Source organism: Spinacia oleracea, chromosome 5 (assembly GCF_020520425.1).
Source record: "Spinacia oleracea cultivar Varoflay chromosome 5, BTI_SOV_V1, whole genome shotgun sequence".
Classification (NCBI taxonomy): Eukaryota; Viridiplantae; Streptophyta; class Magnoliopsida; order Caryophyllales; family Amaranthaceae; genus Spinacia; species Spinacia oleracea.
The window spans coordinates 38,368,368-38,391,932 of record NC_079491.1 but is presented as its reverse complement, the minus strand read 5'-3'; the positions used below and the strand labels follow the sequence as shown (position 1 = coordinate 38,391,932).

General features: G+C 42.9%; 1 protein-coding gene and 1 long non-coding RNA gene across 2 annotated transcripts; one reads left to right on the top strand and one right to left on the bottom strand.

Annotated features, from left to right (window-relative positions):
• Positions 1 to 1,982: 1,982 nt before the first annotated feature.
• On the top strand, positions 1,983 to 3,539 carry LOC110797138 (uncharacterized). Its single transcript, XM_022002233.2, has one exon. The coding sequence runs from the start codon at positions 1,983 to 1,985 to the stop codon at positions 3,537 to 3,539; it is 1,557 nt and encodes a 518-aa protein (XP_021857925.2).
• An 8,211-nt stretch (positions 3,540 to 11,750) lies between these two features.
• LOC130460916 (uncharacterized) lies at positions 11,751 to 14,985 on the bottom strand. The gene is made up of 3 exons (XR_008921144.1): positions 14,351 to 14,985; positions 14,182 to 14,270; positions 11,751 to 13,659 (listed from the first exon to the last, which is right to left on the bottom strand). It is a non-coding gene; the product is annotated as an uncharacterized lncRNA (long non-coding RNA).
• Positions 14,986 to 23,565: the final 8,580 nt, after the last annotated feature.

Here is a 23,565-nt window from a genome sequence, read left to right as displayed (position 1 = left end):
AGTGTGAGTGCCGTCAGGAGCTATTAGGAATACCCCGACACCGCAACCGCTTTGATTGGAGGCACCGTCAAAGTGCAGCAACCAGCTGTCGTCGCTTGTCATTAGAATTTGCTCATCGGGTAGGTCGTAAATCTCCTCTCCTGCCTCGATAGGACAGTCGGCTAGAAAATTAGAGACTGCTGAACCCTTGATAGATTTTTGAGGAATGTACTTTAGATCAAATTCATCTAGCATAACCAACCATCTGGACAATCTTCCGTTGAGAGCCGGTTTTTTGAATAGGAACTTGAGAGGATCTGCTTTGCAGATGACATGCACTGTATGGGAGAGCATGTAATGTTTGAGTTTATTTGTGGCCCAAACCAAGGTGATGCCGAGTCTTTCGAGTTGAGTATATCTGGTTTCGTACTCGAGTAGTTTCTTGCTTAAATAGTACACGACGTTTTCTTTGCCTTCGATCTCTTGGGCAAGCATGGCCCCGAATGATGAGTCAGTTGTTGTAAGATAAAGCCTGAGTGGGATACCCGGTATTGCTGGCATCAACACTGGCGGATTTGAAAGATAGCCCTTGATGGTGTCAAATGCATGCTGACAGTCTTCGTCCCATACCTTAGGCTCACTCTTGCCGAGTTTTCTAAATACTGGCTCACAAATCATGGTGATTTTTGATATGACTCTGCTGATGTATTGTAATTTGCCAAGGAACCTGTTATCCCACTTTTTGGACTAACGACATAACTGCTTTGATGTTTGATCATGCCGTGTCACCCAGGTATTGTCGTGTCGTATGTAACATCGCACCAAGCAGACGCGTCAAGTAAAAAGACAGGAGACGAGGCAGAGGCGACACAAGACCAGTGACGAAGCATTAGCGACAAGGAAGTAATGACGATCGACAGGCAAACAAGCGGAGATAGGTCAAAAATCAAGCCCAAAGCCCAAGGTAGATAGCGCCGTTATAAGAGCGAAAGGAGTCCAAGGATTGACCATGTAATACGGAATTTGTTGAAGACTGGAGAAGATAATGGGCAACGACCTATAGGAAATCCCGACCTTGTAGGGATTCTCCTAACCAATAAAGCCATTGTGTTCTACGTATAAAAGGATAAAGACAGCGTATCAGAAGGCACAAGTTAACAAAAGCACTCAAACTCTGAAGCTATCAAGCGTTCAAACAATTCTTATTCTTGTACTTTAAATTCTTTGCATTGATCCCTAGAAAAAGCATAAACAATCAGATAGAATACTTAGTGGATTGATAGCCTCATAGCTATCCGCGGTTTTTTACCTTATTCATGGGTTTTCCGCGTCAACACTTCTCTGTGTCGTGTCTCTCTTGTTTGTCTTTATTCGTTCATCGCTTAGTTAGTGTCGACCCGAGCCAAAGGTCGCCCCTAGACGAAATTTGGCATAAACAGTTTGGCGCCGTTTGTGGGGACATTAACTAGGTTTTCCACAAGAACATCTTTTTCACCATGACTACTGAAGAGATGACGCTCGCAGAGATGAAGGCGGCCTACGAGCAAGCCCAAGCAGAGATGGCCCAAGAAAGGGCATCCATTGAAAACTTGCAAAAAGAGCTTGATTCTGTGAAGAGCTCAAAATACCAGTCGCGTTACAAGGCCGGTGGGAAGCCGAGGAAGCTGACTTTCGAGATGCCCGGCGATTTCGAAGATCTGACCGACGACGAGGAACCCCGAGATGAGGAAGACAGATCGACCCCAGACCCGGTGACCCAGCGCCTGAACAAGATGGATGCACGCATGACAAAGCACTACTCTCGCCTGATGAAGCTGATGACCAAGCTACCCGGAGCACCCACACCAGTAGAGACCGAGCCAACCGACGGGTATGCGGCGTCACCATTTTGTGAAGCGATCGCCATAGTAACAGTTCCACACACACTTCGACTCCCTACCTGGACCACCCTGTATGATGGAACGTCTGATCCCTACCGGCACGTCAACTTCTACAAGTAGCGCATGTGGCAGATCGGAATCCCATACGATTTGGTCGAGCATGTCATGTGCAAATCATTCGGCGGTACCCTTGATGGAGCAGCTCTGGAACGACTCATGAATGTTCCCCCCGGATCCATCTCCTGCCTGTCTGACCTAATCAACGCTTTTTATCAACAGTTCGCCAGCAGTCGCCAATTGGAGAAGCAAACCAGTGACCTCTATCGGTTGGTTCAAGGACCAACCGAGTCGGTACGCGATTACTTTAACCGCTTTAATTGTGAAAAAATTAGTATAAAAAACTGTGATGTCAGGACAGCTATCGAGGCATTCAAAAGAGGTCTCATCCCCAACTCGGAATTGTACCGGGAAATAACCAAATACCCCTGTGCAACCTTCGAGGAGGTGCGATCGAGAGCCACCGCCCAAATGCGGATTGAAGACGACGAGGTCATCCGGACGGCATCCCAACGATCAACAGGGGGCAGCGGCGACAGAAGATCGTACACCCCGAGGAATAGCAGCTGGCGACACCAGCCGTATAATCGGCAAAACCAGGTACAAAATGTCAATCAATATGATGATGCTAACAGTGTTTACAGGAATGAACGGGTCGTGTATCCCCCCATCTCCGAATATGGCTTCAACGTCGACATCGGAGGCGTGGTGAACGCCCTTCAAAATGTAGGTGGTACCATCAGATGGCCTAAGAAGAGCGACATACCAGACTCCATGAAGGACATGAGCAAGTGGTGCGACTTCCACCGCGGCAATGGCCACACAACCGAGGAGTGCATTTCCCTCAAAAAGGAGGTAGCATATCTATTGAAAAGAGGACACCTGAAGGAGCTGCTGAGCGACAAAGGGAAGGAGACGTACAACAAGGACAACAACACCCAGCCCAGCCCGGCACCAGGCGGCGACCGACCGGCCCCGCCCATGTTCGAAAAATTGGTAAATGTTATCTCTGGTGGTTCAGATATCTGTGGACTAACTTCTTCTGCAGCTAAAAAAATCAACAGAGGCGAATCTGAAGCCGTCAAAGAGGGGCAGACCGAAGATGAAGTGGCACTCGACAAATCATTAGCAGCAATGACAATAACCTTCGACGACTCAGATTCAACCGACGCACAACAGGAACACCACGACGGGCTAGTCATATCGCTCCCAATAGGCAACGCTCTAATCAAAAGGATACTGATCGACAACGGCAGTTCAGCGAACGTACTGTTCTTAGAGGCTCTACAAGAAATGGGACTTGAAGAAAAGAGTATAATCAAAAGGTCGACGGTCTTAGTAGGGTTCAGTGGAAAGTCGCTACGGACAGTAGGGGAGATATCGCTGCCTACGTACGCAGAAGGTGTTAATGTGATGACCAAGTTCAAAGTCGTCGACTGCCCATCAGCATACAACTTCATCCTAGGACGACCATGGATCCACAAAATGAAAGCAGTGCCATCAACATACCACCAATCAATCAAGTTTCCAACCAAATGGGGGGTCATGGAAATCAAAGGACAACAAAGGGACGCGAAGAAATGTTATGAAACGGCGCTGAAACCATCAAGGCCGTCCATCTAGCAATTACAGCCAGGGTCGACGGTAGACGATCCTGACGACCAACAGATCGATGAGATAATATTAGACCAGACAAAGCCAGACCGAGTCGTAAGGATCGGAGCGTCGCTGCCTGAAAACATCAAAAGTCAGATAGTGTCATTCCTAAGAGAAAATTCGGGCTGCTTCGCTTGGTCGCACGAGGACATGACAGGAATCAGCCCGGACGTCATCACCCACAAACTCAATGTCGACCCCAACTTTAAGCCAGTGAAGCAGAAAAGACGAAAGTTTGCGCCTGAAAGGAATAAAATCATAGACGAAGAAGTTCATACACTGATAGATTCCGGGAAAGTCAGGGAAGTCAAGTATCCAGATTGGTTAGCAAATGTCGTCGTCGTCAGCAAAAAAAAACGGAACGTGGAGAGTTTGCATCGACTTCACAGACATCAACAAAGCATGCCCCAAAGATCCGTTCCCTCTGCCGCACATCGACGCCTTGGTCGACGCCACAGCCGGACACGAGCTACTAACATTCATGGACGCCTACTCTGGATATAACCAGATCCTTATGCACCCAGACGACCAGGAGAAAACATCTTTTGTAACAGATAGAGAAATTTATTGTTATAAAGTCATGCCTTTTGGTCTTAAAAATGCAGGTGCGACCTACCAACGATTGGTCAACAAGATGTTCAAAGACCAACTTGGAGACACAATGGAGGTCTACATCGATGACATGCTAGTAAAATCGAGGAAGGCGGACGATCACGTGGAACACCTACGACAATCCTTCGACATATTGAGGAAATACGGTATGAAGCTTAACCCAACTAAATGTTCTTTCGGAGTGTCCGCAGGAAAATTCTTAGGTTACATCGTCACCCAACGAGGAATCGAGGCCAGCCCCGACCAGGTGCGCGCAATCATCAACATTCAATCCCCCAGGAACACAAAAGAGGTACAGCGCTTGACAGGGAGAGTGGCGGCACTAAACCGTTTTATTTCGCGGTCGTCGGACAAGTGTCGTTTATTCTAAGACGTCTTGCGCAAAAACAAGGGTTTTAACTGGTCCGACGACCACGAAACAGCTTTGCAAAACCTCAAAAAATATATGATGTCGCCACCCCTCCTGTCCAAGCCCAAAGAAGGCGAATTCCTACAACTCTATCTAGCCGTCAGCTCAACCGCAGTCAGTGCGGTCCTAGCTCGAGAAGACGAAACGCAACAGCTACCTATTTACTACATCAGTAAGTCACTATTAGAAGCAGAAACCAGGTATTCCTCCCTCGAAAAACTCGTTTTAGCACTCGTTACTGCAGCCAAAAAGCTAAGGCATTATTTTGAAACTCACCAAATAGTGGTGATGACTAATTATCCAATCAAGTCTGTGATGCGTACAACAGAACTAACAGGTCGAATGGAGAAATGGACGATGGCGCTAGGAAGCTTCTACATCAAATACCAACCGAGAACGGCTGTAAAATCCAGGCCCTAGCGGATTTTGTGGCAGACTTTAGGCCCGACTTGGAGAAGATAGCGGGCGACGAAGTCAAAATCGTCAATAACGTAGAAGAAATATGGACACTCTTCGTCGACGGTTCATCTAACTTTCGTGGTGCAGGTCTAGGCGTCGTACTAAAGTCACCACAAGGGGACATGATAGCACAGGCAATTTGCTGCGATTTCAAGGCGACAAACAACAAAGCAGAATACGAGGCGCTAATCGCTGGACTGACGTTAGCTGAAGAATTAGGGGCAAGCGGACTCAACATCTTCAGCGACTCACAACTAATCGTCAACCAGATTAACGGCGACTACGAGGCCAAAGACCTAAAAATGACCTTATACCTCGAGAAAGCAAAAAAGCTAACATCCAAATTTAAACCCTTCTCCATTAAACAAGTGCCACGAGACTTAAACACACAAGCCGACGCCCTTGCCAACCTAGGATCCGCACTCAGAAAATCACCATTCTCGACCATACCTCTAGTACACCTACTGTCACCCGCTATTGAAAAGGACATACCACAAGACGCCAGTCTCATCCTATCAACCACAAACACGGATAGCTGGACCAAACCCATTCTCGACTACCTAACACACGAAAACCTGCCCGACGACAAGCTCGAAGCCAGGAAGATACTTTTCAAAGCATCACGATATGTTATTTTGCAGGGCATACTATTTAAGAGATCAGCGAACGGAATGTTGATGCGATGCGCAGAAAAAACAGAATGGGAAGGATTACTAAAGCAATACCACGAAGGAGAATGCGGCGGACACGAAGGAGGACGAAGCTTGTCAACCAGGATCAAAAGAAACGGATACTATTGGCCAGCAATGCTCAAAGACGCAATGAGGTACGTAGCTAAGTGCGACAAATGTCAACGACACGCAGGTATGACACATAAACCATCTGAATTCTTACACCCCACCTTAACTCCGTGGCCTTTCATGAAATGGTTAATGGACATCGTCGGTAAACTACCCCTCGCCCTAGGACAGAAGGTCTTCATGCTAGCTCTAACGGATTATTTTTCTAAGTGGATAGAGGCAGGTGCGTTCCAACAAGTAAGAGACAAAGAGGTGTGTTCGTTTATATGGACTAAAATTATATGCAGGTTCGGAGTACCATCAGAAATCATATGCGACAACGGATCAAAATTCATCAGCGACAAGACCAGGGCTTTCTGCAAGACATGGAACATCGAGCTAAAGACGTCGACGCCAAGATACCCCCAAGAAAACGGACAGGCGGAATCCAGCAACAAAACAATCATCGCATCGCTAAAAAAGCGGCTAGATGACAAGAAGGGACGATGGGCAGAAGAGCTGCTATCCATCCTATGGGCCAATAGGACGACGCCTAGGATGGCAATGGGACAGACTCCCTTCTCACTCGTTTACGGGTGCGAGGCAGTGCTGCCCCCTGAAGTGACATTGCCCAGTGCACGATATGGACTCATGACACCGGAGCAAAACGACGTGGAACTTAGTGAAAACCTCGACAACACAGAAGACTTCAGAGAAGCAGCATTGATAAGGATGGCGTCGCAGCAACAGATCGTGGCAAAATGCTTCAACAAGAACGTCAAAGTAAAAGTGTTCAAGGAAGGCGACTGGGTGCTGCGCAAAGTATTTCAAAATACGAAGGAACTAAACGCAGGTAAACTCGCACCAGCTTGGGAAGGACCGTACTTGATCGATAAAATCGTCGGAAAGGGGGCATACAGACTCGTCACCAAAGACGGAAAGTCGGTCCCCCGAAGCTGGAACGCCACCCACCTTAAACTCTATCACTTTTGAACACCTGTCGTGTCCAATTTTATCAGTCTTCGCCCCGTCGCTCCTATCCTTTATTTATTTTTTATCGCTTTGTTTTTGTTTAAAACCATTACTGACATAAGCATCGGAGGGCCGTTGGCATCCCCAACGGCCAATCCTCCTAGCAACCCATGTTTCCTTTTGCAGAAGACAACACATAGCGAATGTCAGCTAGAATCGACAACGTTCGACAAAAAGCAGATCCCAAATAACAATGGATAAACGAGCGGCGCAGGTACTATTTTACATACACATAGTTCTACCGTTTCAATATCTGCTCTTTGTAAAACACCTACTACACGACGCGCGACAGAAAAACTTCGAGACACAACGCAAAAATCACAGGGAACACACGAGTAAAAAAGAAACACACTTGTCATAACAAACTGCAAACTGCGCGACCCCTGAGGCCACGACCTTCAAAATACAAACAAACAAATTATCCAAACACCTCGTCACCGCCATCGACGACGAGTAAAAACATCCAAATTACGAAAACAAAACACAAATTATCCAAAGCACCTCGTCGTCGCCATCAACGACGAGTAAAGAAATTCAAAAACACAACACAAAAACCAACAGGAAATATTCAAACTACAAACTATTACACTCCTTCTTCTTGGGTAGAGGCCAAAATCTCCTGCTCTTGCTCCTGGCCTGGGGGCACGACGACGTCAGCTACGTCCGACTTCTCCGCTAGAACCACCTCCTGAGCAACGACGACGGGTGCATCTCTCTCGTGCTGTCCCTCTAAAGGTTCCCCCCCTTGCTCCAACATGGGAGCATCCTCGACCAGGGGAGTGGCGTCGGTATCAGCCGCGATAGTCGCGGTAGTATCCGCCTCCACCGCCAACTCGTCCATATCCACCACCGGAACCGATAACTCTGCCATATTGCCACCATTAGCCAGAAATTCGTCCACCTCTTTCTGACACGGCCAAATGCTGGTCTCCCCAATCATGCAATAGTACATCATCTGTGCCCTTGTCCTCCATATAGCCAATGCCTCGACATCTTTAGCCTCTTCCTACAAAGCCTCATACAAACTCCGTAGCCCCTCCATCTCCTCCGAAGTCGAGACCAACTCCCCTTTCACCCTCTACAACTCCTTAGCCGCGTCAGCAAGCTGCTCGTTCTTTGCTTTGACCACTGCAGTCAGATCGACCACCTTCTTCTCAGCAACCTTCCATTTTGCCTCCCACGACGCAGCCGCCTTCTTCATCACCGCCATCTGCTTTCCAGCGTTGGTCAGCTCGTCGCACAACAGCGAACACTGCCTGCGCACAGCCAAAGCGGCTTGAGACGCCTGCGACAACGCACACCCAAAACAAGTCAACACAATGTACATCTCACACACGACAAGCGAAAATAACATAAAACTCACCCGCAAGCTAAGTTCAGCAGCGTCCGATGCGACAGGAAGTGGATCCACCTCGTGATATCGCTGGTACGTCGTGGGCAAAATCAAACGATCAGCGTATGGCCAAATAACAGCCGCCTCACCGTCGCCCAAGAAGTTTGGGGGCAAGGAGATAACCGTATCCTCGACAGAGCTCTTCTCGGCTGGACACTTCTTGGCCGACCCGGCAGACACACTACCAACAGCAACAGCAGCAGACGACGGCGCCTTGAACGGCTTCGGAGGCGACGACGAAGCAATGGGATGAAAACCTTCACCACCTATGACGACGGGCGTATCAGGCGACACCCCTATCCTAGATTGACGAAAGACGACGGACATGGCCCGACTGCCGGACGCAGCAGACGAACTCTGCCCACCAGCGGCAGCCGTCGTCCTCAGACGCTTCCTCGCCCTCTCCATCACTTCACTCTGCGACATCCTCGACACTGGCCTACTCGACAACGTGTGCTCTTCAAAACAAAAACATAGCACCATAAAACACAAATCCCCAAACACGTAACCAAAAAAACAAAAGCAAAAGGTTAACACACAAACCAGAAGTATCAGCCATATCTTCTTCCCCTTCAGCAGACGACGAATTCGCTACCACCTCTTCAGCCAAATCCAACCTTTTACGACGACGAACCAAGGGAGCTACCTCCTCTTCTACCTCCTCCTCCGCACCTTCGACGTCGTCAAGACAAGCCTCCTCCGGCCCGTCTAGGAAACCACCGTCTCGACTAAACGATCTAGCCTCGACAGGATAACTTAAAAACTTCTGATATTTGTCGATTGAGTCAGCGTTCAACTCAGCCAGCGACGATGCCTTGACAACTTTAAAACAAAACCAAGTAAGGCGATGTTCAGTAAAACAACGAGAAACAAAAACAAAAACCACCTTTACCTTCCATCTTCCACCTTTCAACCAAAAACTGCCCTTTCTCTCCCAAAGAATCCTTGTTCACATAGACAAAACGACTCTGCCAACCCCTGTCGTTCATAGCTAAGCCAATGCCTAAATTCTTCTTGCCCTTCTTCGTGACTAGTGTATACCTACAACACTCCTTTAGCGCCAGGTCATACGAAAACATCAAGTCGGACAAGTCAAAGTGCACTTGCCAGTCTGCAGTAACCCCTTGCACCACCGCGAAAACCCGCCAGATCTGGGGCATTAACTGACCCGGACTCAAATGAAAAACTTCGAGGAAAGACCTAGCTAATGGAGTAAAAGGAAATTTGAAACCAATTGTGAACGGGTACTCGTACATAACCACGTACCCCTCCGGGTAGTCAAGAGCTTCTTCATCTGGATCTTGAATCTTCACTTCCGCTGACGGCGGCAAGCCAGCAAGCTCGACAAACGCCGCCAGGTCCAACACGGTAGAATATATCGGATTAAGGGACTTAACCCGAACAGATCCCGACTCCCCCTTCCCTTTAGCTACACTCGACTTAGATCTAACCATCTTACTTATGAAATTCTACAGGAAAATCGAAAGAAATAAGTGAACTTTACCTGAATTCGGACGAACTCAGTGCGAAAACCGAATTCCTCTTTCTCCTTTTCTCTCTCTTGTTTTCGGATCTTGAAGTTTTTCGAAAAATTTTGTGTGAAGAGCTTTATTGCATGTCGTAGATTAGTATTTATTACCCTGGAATGTTGAACGGTTTTTGTCCCACGAACTAAGCAGTTGCAGTCGGTTTATTTTTTGAAATTGAATTGTTTCTTTTGCTATGTGTGGCTCCGCAAATTCACAATTGGGGGCAAACTATTATCCAACTTTTTAGACTAACGACATAACTGCTTTGATATTTGATCATGCCGTGTCACCCAGGTATTGTCGTGTCGTAGGTAACATCGCACCAAGCAGACGCGTCAAGTAAAAAGACAGGCGACGAGGCAGAGGCGACACAAGACCAGTGACGAAGCATTAGCGACAAGGAAGTAATGACGATCGACAGGCAAACAAGCGGAGATAGGTCAAAAATCAAGCCCAAAGCCCAAGGTAGATAGCGCCGTTACAAGAGCGGAAGGAGTCCAAGGATTGACCATGTAATACGGAATTTGTTGAAGATAATGGGCAACGACCTATAGGAAATCCCGACCTTGTAGGGATTCTCCTAACCAATAAAGCCATTGTGTTCCACGTATAAAAGGATAAAGACAGCGTATCAGAAGGCACAAGTTAACAAAAGCACTCAAACTCTCAAGCTATCAAGCGTTCAAACAATTCTTATTCTTGTACTTTAAATTCTTTGCATTGATCCCTAGAAAAAGCATAAACAATCAGATAGAATACTTAGTGGATTGATAGCCTCATAGCTATCCGCGGTTTTTTACCTTATTCCTGGGTTTTCCGCGTCAACACTTCTCTGTGTCGTGTCTCTCTTGTTTCTCTTTATTCGTTCATCGCTTAGTTAGTGTCGACCCGAGCCAAAGGTCGCCCCTAGACGAAATTTGGCATAAACAGAACCCCTGAATTTCTTTTTCATTCTCTGGCGGTTTCATGTGAAGAATGGCCTTGATTTTTGAAGGATCAAACTCGATGCCCCGAGAACTGATGACATACCCGAGCAACTTGCCTGATGTTACCCCGAATACACATTTTTGAGGATTGAGCCTCATATTGTATTGCCTGAGTCTGTTGAAGAATTTTCGAAGAACTGTTGTATGTTCATGTCGTTCTTTGGATTTGACGATCATGTCGTCGACATACACCTCGATTTCCCTGTGAATCATGTCACTCATGATGGTTGTGGCTGTTCTTTTATAAGTAGCCCCCGCGTTCTTTAGTCCGAACGGCATAACTGTGTAGCAATATGTACCCCACTTGGTGATGAAGGTTGTTTTCTCCATGTCGTCCTCTGCCATGGGAATCTGATTGTAGCCTGCTAACCCTTCCATAACTGTGTAGCAATATGTACCCCACTTGGTGATGAAGGCATGATTTGTTGTATTGTCGACCAGAATGTCGATGTGTGGCAGTGGAAAATCGTCTTTAGGGTTGGCCCTGTTAAGATCTCTGTAATCTACACACATTCGGACTTTGCCGTCCTTCTTTGGAATTGGAACGATGTTGGCGATCCATTCCGTATACTTGGACTCTCGAATAAACCCGGCCTCTAGCTGCTTGGAGACCTCTTCTTGAATTTTGAGGGAAACATCTGGTTTCATGCGACGGATTTTCTGCTTGATGGGTTTCGAACCTAGAATGAGGGGAATTGTATGCTGACCGATGCTTGGATCAACCCCTGGCATATCATGATAGGACCATGCGAAGACGTCTACGTACTCTGAAAATAGCTTGATCAGATCATCCCGCTCTGCTTGAGATAGAGTCAAACCAATCTGAACTAGTTTTAGATCATTGTTGTTAGAAAGGTTAACTTTTTCTGTTTCCTCAATTATGGGCGTCCTGTTTTCATGATTTTCGATAGATTTTAATATTTCAAGGTCAGTTTCTTGAGAAGAAAAGTTGTTTGGATTAGGAATGTGTTTTGGAGTTGGACTTGAAGAGTAGGATTAAATTGAAGTATTATTGAAATTAACAATCATTACATCGACAACTTTAACTTGAAGTTCGGCCTTTTAAGGGCATTTGATTAATGCAAGACTCTAGCCCTAGACTCTTAGACTCATCACTAGACTCGGAAATTGAATGACAGACTCTGGACATGAAACATAAGAAACTAATCATAGAAGTAGTTCTCAGGGTACTCCCAAACGTCCTCATCATCATCATCGTAGGGAAGGTCGTGGCCATATATTCTTGAAGCTTGATCCCAGACTTGATTCTAGGTACTGTATGGAAATGCAGCAAAGAGGCTCTTGCATAGATCGTTGAGGCTTACGAGAAACATCCTTACCAACTTCCCCTCTGGCAGGTCAGGTAGAATCTCGCGGGCAGATGTCCTCCACCTGTAGTAGTACTCATGAATAGGCTCATCTCTTCCTTGGCGCAATGCCAATGTCTTTTTGATGGAGGCGCTTTTGTAGTTAGAGCCCTTGGGTGTGAGACAGGCAGGACCATCTAGCAGTTCCTCAAACCAAGGTTCCCCGAACAGGAGATCATAGTCGGTTGGTATATCATTGACTAAGTACTCAGCATTGTTGTAGTAAGTTTCGAAGGAGAAGACCAACTTGAGGATCCCCAGGATTTTGTATGTGATGCCACAAAATTTGATTGCCCGCTCCATAGTCAGCATCAGGCCGTATTCAGTGAATCCCAAGGCTTTGAGAGTTGTCAGGGGGTAGATGTTTACTTGAATGGCAGTGGTTACCCGGGGTTTAGGGATTACCTAGTCTTGAATCTGCGGGATGAGATGGTGGAATCTTGGGACTACCAACTCAAAATAAGGTGTGTACATTGTATCAGTCAGGTTACACGGAAAATCATTTTCCTCATCCCCGTAGTCTTGAGAGATGGCTTGTACTGATGGTGACTGCTTGGCTCCCTAGGGCAAAGGAAAAGTTTTGTTGTCAACCATGTTTTGAATCAGGTGCTTGAGCTTGAAGCAATTCTCGATGTCGTGCTCGTTTCCCTAGTGGTAGGCACTCGGGTCCCAACTTTTGGACCTTTTGTCAGCTAGAGGATCCTCGGTTGGACCAATAGGAGTGATTAGCTGCTTCTCTACCAACCGGTCAAAGGCATCCGAGTAAGACATGCCCAGGTTAGTAAAGACTCTTTGAGGCCAATTTGGAAAGTTACGCTGGTTGTTCTTGAAATTTCTGCCCTTTTGAACTTGTCCTTGAGGTGCTTCTAAAGCATTAACTTCGTGAACCTTGGTTGTGGTCTCGGCCTTCTTGCCCTTCCATTTCTCATTTTGAGGAGCTGGGGCTTTCATGAGGTCATCTTCGATTTCAACCCCAATATCATAGGTCCTTTTGAAGCTTTCTAGGCCCAGATACTTCTTATAAGTGTTGTATTTTGGTAGGTGTCCGGCGATGAAGATCTTGACTAGTTCTCTCTAAGAGGGGCGGGTTACCATTTGGGATGCCATTTCCCTCCATCGATTGAGGTAATTGGTGAAACCCTCTTGGTGTCCTTGCCTAAGCACCTCCAATTCTCGAAGAGTGGTTTGAAGTTGTATATTTGGTTGGTATTTGTAACGCCCCGACTTTTCGGTACCTTAATTATCGGTAATAAATCACACTTAACTGATCATTAGCAGCAGAATTAGGCTTAATTAATCCTGGGACCTGTGGGTATAGGCCCACAGATAAAATAATCCTCTAATAACATGCCTTAAATAATACAATAATCCCAAAATAAATATAATTCAATATTCTCATAATAATCTCAATAACCGAATTTTCATAATAAATAATCTCTCAGCTCGATATCGTATCTCCATAATAAAATACCAACTCCAGTAATAACTTTTCTTTGAGCAACTTGACCTCCTTAATCGTACCTGTACGTCGTCATAAAAATGAAACACAGAAAAATCCAAAAATGAGTGGAAAACTCAGTAATATTACTCCTGCCCGTCAAAACGGTTTTATTTTCGAAAATCATTTGGCACATATCAATCATTAGCATTTATTGCTCGAAAATAAATCTCATTATCGTAAAAACATGTGTCGGCAAGGAATCATTTTCTTTACATCTCATTGGCAAGTACAGGCTTTGGCGGGACTTTTCTTACATCATTCAGGGGGGGAACTGTTTCCCAAACTTTAACTTTAACTTGCTTCCGCCTGTAACTCGCTCATTTACTAGTTCAGTTCACTTTTCCATGTCAACAAAAGCAACATCGTCTTTCTTTAAAATAACTTTATAAATATCATCATTATTTCCGAACAACGTCTTTAACATTATTAAAATACTTTAACATATCATTTACCTCATAAAACACATAATAAACATATAATCACATAATAGTCACACATTTCATATATGGGCATATAAACTAAAGTGCTGGACATAAAAATACCTCCATCGATTAACCTTAATCAATTTTCTCCATTAATTGGAATATGTACATAAACTTGACACTCCAAAGGAATCTCCATTTGCAATAACCTTAATATCATAATTCAATAATAAACATTAATCATTTGATAATAAGAAACTAAAAATCTCCAATGAAATGTCTTACTAACCATTTAGAATGCTCACGTATCTTTCTTCATATTTTTCGGTCAAAGCCCATAATAAATCCTCCTTAGTTTAACCTCACAGCCCACTACCAAGTACCAACCCCCCTTTGAGATAATTTGCCATAAAAAGAGGAAACAAAAAGGCAGTAGCATATTCATATCAACGAAGAACAGAGAGATGGAATGCTGAAGGCTTGACGACAATACAGAAATCTCGGATGCACCATCCTCTGGCGGAGCACCGATTATGTGCGGTGGTTTTTGAGGCGAAAAGAGGTGGAGGAAAATAAAAAGAAGACACCAGAATTCGGTGGTCAAGCGGAGGAGAGAGAAAAAGATGACCATTAATGGTTACTTTAAAACAAGGAGATAAACAAAGAGGGGAAGCAATTAAAATTGGGAAGGTAATCAGAAAGATTAATTGAGTTATCTTGCATAAAAATGGGGTTTTGGGTGGCTATTTATAGAGATTTTGACATAGATGAGTCATAAAAAGAGAAGAAAATCTTGAACATTTGTCACTCAAGAAATTTCTCAACTTACACGTATGGAGGAGGAACAAAAATGGATTTTTTTGCAAATTTCATGTACTTGGATTGAAACAAGGGAAAGAGAGAAGTCAAAATAAATATTGGAGACCAAGCTTCTCCATTTTCATTACACGTATAAAGAAGGAGAAAGAGAAGTGAATTTTTGTCTTTTGATTGACCGAGGGCAAAATCGTAATTTAATTGCTTGGGAAGAAAAATCAGATTGTATTAAGACTTTGACTTGAGAAATGGAATAAACAACTCACGTACACTAATAACTGGGCTTAAATAATTTGTATTATGTCACAATAAAAAGATAGACATAATAGGATAATTATAATAGATCGGAAAAATTTAGGACGTAATTACATTAATAACGGTAATTACAGAATAATAAAATAGGCTTAAAAATACGGGGTGTTACAGTATTGGTCAATGAATGCCTGAGCTACCGCATCCCAAGTGCTAGTTTGATGGTCCTTGAGGAAATAGTACCATTTTTGACAGACAGGTTCCAAAGACATAGGAAACACTACGGGATATATATCAGGGTCAACCCCCTTGATGGCCATGGTGGCTCTGAAATTCTTGAGATGGTACTTAGGGTTGTCTGTTAACTTGAATTTTGAAATGTCATTGGCAGAAAATTTATCAGGTAAATTGGCTTTCCTTTTAAACTCATCCTCCACTGAAGTGTCAAAATAGTTCTCCCGGTTGGTTACTTGGTTTACCATGCTCTCAATCATCTTGGTAAGATCGACTGGGGCTGCAGTTTGCTCCACTACACTCAAGCGGTTGCTCACGTTTTCTAAATTGGTGTTGAGGTTGGCTATGGCGGCCATGAGCTGGGCAATCTGACCTGCGGTGGCCATTTGAATTGGTTCTTGAAAGGGATTCGAGGTTTTATTTGTAGAAGACGGACTTGCTTCCTGTTCAATGCCGGCTATAAGGGAGGATAGGACTGACAGAGTTCTCTTTAATCTCTCTCCTTTTCAGCGAACCCACAAGATCCTTTGATTCCTATTTAGATGACACGACATGACTTTAGAACTTGGACTTCCCGACATATGGTATGATATGCATGCAATGAATGAGATCTAGACTTGACTCAAGTGCCACTCCGAAGATTCGGGATTTTGGGATTTTTGTACTCGTATTGGGACTTGCTACCCATTGGAAATATTTCGAAGGGATTTCAATCTATTGGGATTTGTATAAGAATTTGTACTTTTATCGGGACTTACAACCCATTGGAAATATTGGGAAAAGAGCTTCATTCTTTTGTGGAGGCTACCTTCTTGTATTATTTCAAGGGAATTTCAACCGAGTATTAGAACTTGGAATATTTAAAGGGGATTTCAACCCGGTTACAGAACATGGAATATCTTAGGAGAATTTCAACCCGGTTATATAACTTGGAATATTTTAGGGGAATTTCAACCTGGTTATAGAACTTGGAATATTTTAGGGGAATTTCAACCCGGTTATAGAACTTGGAATATTTTAGGGGAATTTCAACCTGGTTAGATTTGGAATATTTCAAGGGAATTTCAACCCATTGGAAGTGAAATTGAATTTTGTATTATTTCTAGGGAGTTTCAACCCATTGTAAATGTTTTTGAATCTTGTATTATTTCTAGGGATTTTCAACCCGTTGGGCTTTGTATTATTTCTAGGGAATTTAAACCCAAGATAAAATTTGGAATATTTCAACAGAATTTCAACCCATTGGATTTGTAATATTTCAAGGGAATTTCAACCCATTGGATTCGGAATATTTCAAGGGAATTTCAACCCATTGGATTTGTATTTAGAAAAGGGTTTGGATTATTTCTAGGGATTTTCAACCCATTGGAAATGTTTTTGAAATTATTTCTAGGGATTTTCAACCCATTGGAAATGTTTTTGGAATTATTTCAAGGGATTTTCAACCCATTGGAAATGTTTTTGGAATTATTTCAAGGGACGTTCAACCCATTGGAAATGTTTTTGGAATTTTTTCAAAGGATTTTCAACCCATTGGAAATTTTTTTGGAATTATTTCAAGGGATTTTCAACCCATTTGAATGTGGAAATTTGTTCCGAGATTCGCAACCCGGTGGAAATATTTTAGGGGGATTTCAACCCATTAGAATTGGTATTTGAAAATAATGGTAGGTAAGGATTTTTGTAGTTTGAGCATTGAACTTTGTCACTTGAGTTTGATTCGGAATTTGAATTGGGAATTCGACAAGAGAAGTTTTGTATAGTAAATGAGACTTTAAATTTGGAATTTGAAGGACTTGGAATTTTTGACTTGAAAATCCGGCATTATGCCGCCATAGGTTTTAGGCATTTGAAATTGGATTTGAAGCTCGACTTTTAAAAGGTTTTGAGCAAGGACTTGAAAATTTGGCATTACGCCATCATAGATTTGGACATTTGAACTTGGGAGCTTGCACATAGGACTTGGATTTGGAAGTTTGACTTGAAAATCATGACGTTGTTGAATTGGATTTTTGAAACTTGAGTTTGGAGATTTGATTTGGAAATCCAGTAATGTAACGCCGTTGGATTTGGACTTTTGAATTTGAGTTGGGAATTTTGACTCGGAAATCCGGCATTGTAACGCCGTTGGATTTGGACTTTTGAATTTGAATTGGGAATTTTGACTCAAAAATCCGGCATTATAATGTCGTTGGATTGGACTTTGGAACTTGAGTTTGGAATTTTGACTCGAAAATCCGGCATTATAACGCCGTTGGATTGGATTCTTGGATTTTGGCATTTTTGTGTGAGGCGTGTTTAGGGGTTTTGAATCAAATGGAGTGGCACTCCTAGAAGACCCTATATCAGCGATTTTAGATGCATGAGGTTTGGATGATGCTCCTAGGGGTAAGATTTCCTAGTTGGAGGCTAATGGTTTTGGCAAAGCTGGAACTCAAGGTTAGTCATTCACGCGTGCAAAGACGCCCACACAATGCACAAATAGCACGTTGTCACACTAACATGGATATGAATGCGACATGCAAAGTTCTCAACCTAAGGTCAGTCTAAGTTTTGTATGATGCAAGTGGTCGGCTTGGGTGTCAAAAAGGTCTTTGACTAAGAGGCAGATCCGGCAACAACCGTTTCACATCCACCTAAGGGACATGTTTGTTGGAAGGCGACCTCCATGCTTGACGTCAGAAACGTCAAGCAAATGTTAAGTTTCGGTAGGTGCGGGAATGGTCAAACACTTTGTTCAGGAACCGTATGGAGAATGACCATTCCGTTACCCCTGGGGCTAGCCCGAATGTAGAACATATTCATGTTGGGCAAGGTAGAAATTCGTTTTGCACAGATAAATGTTTTCAAAAATATGCATGATATGCCTAAAACACAATTATATTTGAACATTGTACTTGAAAACTTAGCCCTTCGGCTTTCGTTCTCGTAATTTGAGTGCCCTTCGAATTTCAAAATTTCTGAGCTTAAACTCCCACTCGAGCACTTGGGCAAAAATGGGCAGTGAGCCACTGGAGGCCATTGTGCTGATGGCAGACAGCAACTCCAGACGCAGGGGCTGCGCCCAACGCTACTGCTGGCACTCAGCACTTGAGCGCAGCAGTGGAAGAATGCAAATGAGATGCTCTTATACTCGAATTGAAATTTGAAACTCCCCAGTGGAGTCCCCAGATTGTAGGGGGTTTCGATTTTTTGAATCGTTTTTTGTATATGCCCCTGCGGCTTTTGAAATTTTGAAATTCCAAGGAGTCGCCTCCAAACGTGTTTAAGGGTCTAGTTTGGAAAGACCATAGTATGATTCTTTTTAGATAAGGCATTGAATCTTGAAACCAAACAGGTGAGATTGGGGTACGGGAACGAACCGCTTATTTTTGGCAAGCTTGAAAAGCACGTTCAAACACAAGACAAGGACCGTTTTCGTGAAATCCTAATCATGGCACTAGGCGGTTGAATCATGCATTTAGAACATTGTATTTGCTACTTGTACGTGGTCACTTTTCTTTAAAGTTAATTAAGGGAACCTACGGCCGGTTTGTCCAAAAATTATCTTTGTTAAGCGTGATGTAACCTTTTTATATTGTTGTATTTAGCATGTTGGGTTATGAAAGCGATAAACATGTAAAGCATCATCACAAATAGTAGGAATTATCGAAATGCGTACAAAACCACATCACCTTAAAAAAGGTGAGTAAAGAGTGCGGAATTGAAATTGCAAGCATAGAAAATAGAGGTGCGATATTGAAATTGCGTTATTGAAATTGCGATATTGAAATTGCGATATTGAAAGTGCGATATTGAAAGTGCGGTATTGAAAGTGCGATATTGAAATGACAATATTGAAATGACAATATTGAAATTGTATTATTGTACTTGAGATCCGAACGCCAAACAACTACTTAATAATAAGTGTGTCCGACACGGATTCAATTCTCTAAAAATCTCCACTTTAAATGAGTTTCTCATCATAAAGTATCTTTGATTTTGGTTATTGAAATAGAACTTGAATATTGAAATTAGGAGACTTGGTTCTTAAAGATTAAACATTTAAATGTAAAAAAAGGCCTCGCCTTTAATATGCTCCATAACTTGAAATTGATTCTAGTTTAAGAAATAATTGATCTCACTTAAACATCATTGATTATTTAAAATAGGACTTGTATTTGAACATAGAAAGTTGAATGTTCATGTGTTCTAGTTTGGATAAGGGTTTGCACTTTTTCAAACATCCTTGAACTTTGAAAAGATTTGTATTTTGTAAAATTGTATGATGATTGTTGTAAAGGAGAAACCTTTCAAGCATGAAAGTTCTTCACTTCACTAATCATTTTCGAAAATAAAGCTTGAACCTTGCATATTGGTATTGAAAATGTGCTTAGAAAATCATTTGGGAGAAGTTTCAAGAGTGAAAACCTCCCAAAGATTGCACTTTTGAACACTTTCCTAGTTTATCATGAGTTTGCACTCAAATGAAAACATCATAGGAATTGAATATTGAACTTTGAAAGGTAGAAAAGTAGAGAATATCATGATGATTTAATTAGGGATTCAGATTTACCTATTTAGGATTAGGTTAGTTTTCCTATTTGTACTCCCAATTGCTTTGATATTTTAGAGAAATTGCATTAGAATTTGTAGATTGGAACTTGAATTTTGTATTTGGAATTTGAGAGGAAAAATCAAAATTATGACGTTGTATTGAATTCTGCCTCCCCATTTGGGGTGAAAATGAGGTTTTATATAGGAGATTAGGCGGCTAAACGTCAAGACACGTTAGCGCCCAGCGCAAGGCCATCGCCTGGCACTGGTGACGTGTCCTAGGTTCCGCCAAACAAGGACGATGTATAATAGCCCAAAATTTTTAAGCAGCTTTTAATTAATTGTTAATTTTGTTTATTAGCTTAACTTATTTATCTTAAACTTTTATTTTTAAATGTTAGACAAAATTAAGTTTTGAGATAATGATTTCTTAGTAATATTAAAGGTAATTTGGTACATGTATTTACTTGTGAGGGGTCGAAAAAGCACGAGGCTAATGCGTGACCTCGTCCCTCGTGGGTGTGACGCTTCTTTTTGTCAAATCAAGTGTAATTGGATTTCCTGTGAGTTTACACCCAATTGACTAGTAATATAGGAGTCGCCATTCAGTTTTTAACGATAATGAGAAAAACTGACAAAACCCGGTTATCGTGACATAAAGGGAGTGCAATTATGTTTGACCACGACGGCCGTAGGTTCCCTTATGATCCCTGGTGGTGGGGATCGCTCAACGTACACCCGCAGGGTAGAGATTGAGGGTTCGGGGGACTGTAACTACCGAGAGGAGTACTCGCTCTTCGATAACTCCAGAGGCAGGATATCCTTACTAGCTCAGCATAAATAATTGAAGGGACATGCGTTAACTATTAAACTAATCTGAGTTGATTTTAATAATATGCAACATATAGTACTAGATCGAGCGCGATTATCTGATTTAGATTGTTTTAAGGGACCTAGCATGATAATCCAATTTCCCAAAAATATCATATTTATTAAGCGTGATCGAACAATCAGATTTAGTTAGTTTAACAGTTCATAAAAGGGCGAGGAAAACAATTAAACCATGGAAAAGGGACACATTACGACGCACCCTTGAGAGGTGCGTCACGGTTCTCAGAAAACTAACCACTTTGACTTTGCTATTTCTCCTTTTATTTAACGAATCTCAAATTATGGGACGGGATACGTTCTGTTCGATTTATGGATCGATTGCGACAGAACGCGTGATCAGTTTTGCAGCGTGAGGCTTAGGCTTAGGGGTTTAGAGTCAATACTCAGAATAATAATTGTGTGTTGTGTGTCTTTTTCACGTCGAACTTAAGGCCCTATTTATAGAAAAGAGTTCGTGGAAAGATAGAATTGCAGAACTCTAATCCACGAGGAATTAGGAAAAAACACGTACCAGGTATTTTCAGCGCCCAGGCCTGGGCGCCGAAGATTTCGGCGCCCAGAGCCAGGCGTTGAAAATAGGATCTGGGCTGTTTTTCTTAGTCAGATTCGGATTCCTAGAATCCGGAGTATTTGAGATTTAATTGAGTCTTTTAGTGCGTATTAACCTTGTGACGGGATGCGTCTGGGCCCGTTACGAACTCTAGGCTCGTTAGGATTTTAATTAATACGTGACTCTTATTTTCGAATCATATTAGGAATAGGATTCTCTCGCAATTTCTATTTCATTTAGGATTTATGTTGGAGTGCAACACCTAATTCTGACAGGTTTCTATCTTTTATGACTTGCCACTTTTAACAACTACCCATTACAACAGTTACTATTTTTAGCAGGTTTCCATAAATAGCAGGTTTCTAGAAATAGCAGGTTTCGGGTGAAATGAAAAGGGGAATTGAGATTCGTTATTTTATAGGAGATGCGTTGTCAAGTGGAGATTTACGTTCTCATCATCGAACCTTCCCTTTCGGGAATGGGGACAAAAGTAGGTGTCTACAGTTAGCCCCCACTTTGACTGAGTCTTGGAGTAAGACGATGGTCAAAGTATTAGACGGAGTGCGTCGCACAAGCCATAGTGACCTGTTTTGGAGGGTCTCACGAGCCCCCGAGTGATAACATTTGACTTAAGGGTCATCACTTGAAGTGTCGACATATCCCTCACGTGTCATTGGGATTTGTCAACGGATAGTATAGAAACTTCCTCATTTTGTCATTGGAAGGATCTAAAGGTGCGCAGGAACTCCCTCACTTTGTCATTGGGAGTAGCTACAGATGTTTTCGAAATCAAAGCTATAAAGTGTAATTGGGCCTGGCCAAGCCCAACCACGAGGTAAAAAATGTTTTTAAAGATTCTCATTTTCAGGACTAGCTAAACGAGAAAACCCCCTTGTTTTTATGGGACGTAAAACGAAGGAAAATCCAGCACATCGTTCTTTTTTGGAAAAAACGGAAAACCAATCTTTGGAAAAAGGGAAAGCTACTCACATCGTTCTTTTTTGGAAAAACGGAAAACCAGAAAAGTTATCGCTGCAGCGACTAAGGACCTGCGCAGTTAGTGACGCAGACCCCGCCGGCTAAAGATGGCGAGCCTGTCCGCTAAGGGTGGACACCCCGTCCGATAGAAGTGGACGAATCTATTTTTGAAATTTGAAAATAGGGACCTACGCGGCTTGTGACGTAGACCCCGCCGGCTAAAGATGGCGAACCTGTCCGCTACGGGTGGACACCCCGTCCGATAGAAGTGGACGAATCTATTTTGAAATTTGTTTTGTGTTCATTTTTTTAAAATGAGGACCTACGTGGTTTGCGCCGTAGACCCCGCCGGCTGAAGATGGCGAGCCTGTTTCATTTTGAATTTTGAAAATTTCATTTTTCGAAAACTGAGGACCTGCGCGGCTAGTGACGCAGACCCCGCCCGCTGAGGGTGGGCGAGCCCATTTTGAATTTCTTACTTTCCTTATTTTGCCTGTGTAGAAGGGCTTTTGTGATTACAACCTGTTGGTGGGTCGCAATATTTCCTGATTAGGTGTGTCCTATAAGTGGGTCCACACTGTGTATATTTTTTGTTAACGATATTGCAAAACACCGTTTTTGGGAAAGAAATATCAAGATAACGGATATTTTACACAAATAGGGGATTGCGCGTGCCCGACATCGAATATTAGCTGTCTGGGAAGCACTTTCAGCGCCTAGCGCTGGGCGCGAGAATTTCTAACGCCCAGTGCTGGGCGTTGAAAATGCGAAGGGGAGGACGGTCTTTAAAAGACGTGACCGTCTTCTTCTTCTTCTTCTTCTCATTTCCGCCATTTTCGTTCATACTCTTCATTTCATTCTACTTATTTTTGCTCGTTTTCTTCACTTTTCTTCACGAATTCTACTCCAAATCACTTCCTAATCTTCCCAATGTAAGTAATTTTCAGTAATTTTGAGCTTTTTTGTTAATTTCAGTATTTTTGTCAAGTATTTTTATGCATGAAATTGATTTGGGGGTTTTTGATTTTGTGCCCCTTTCCTTCAATTAGATAGTTAGAAATGTTCTACATAACATGTTAATTAGTTTGTGCATGTTAATTTTCGCAAGTATGTTGATTCTTGTTGAATTTGGGCATTTTTATACTAGCCCCCAAGTATACCAACGACTCTAGTGTTTTCTTACAATGTAGGTGTTTTTGGTATATTGCTTGCGTTCCTCACAATTCATGAATGACAAATTATGGAAG

Excerpts from the sequence above, each read along its gene's own strand:
- LOC110797138 (XM_022002233.2), top strand. The coding sequence starts at position 1,983 with ATGTGGCAGATCGGAATCCCATACGATTTGGTCGAGCATGTCATGTGC.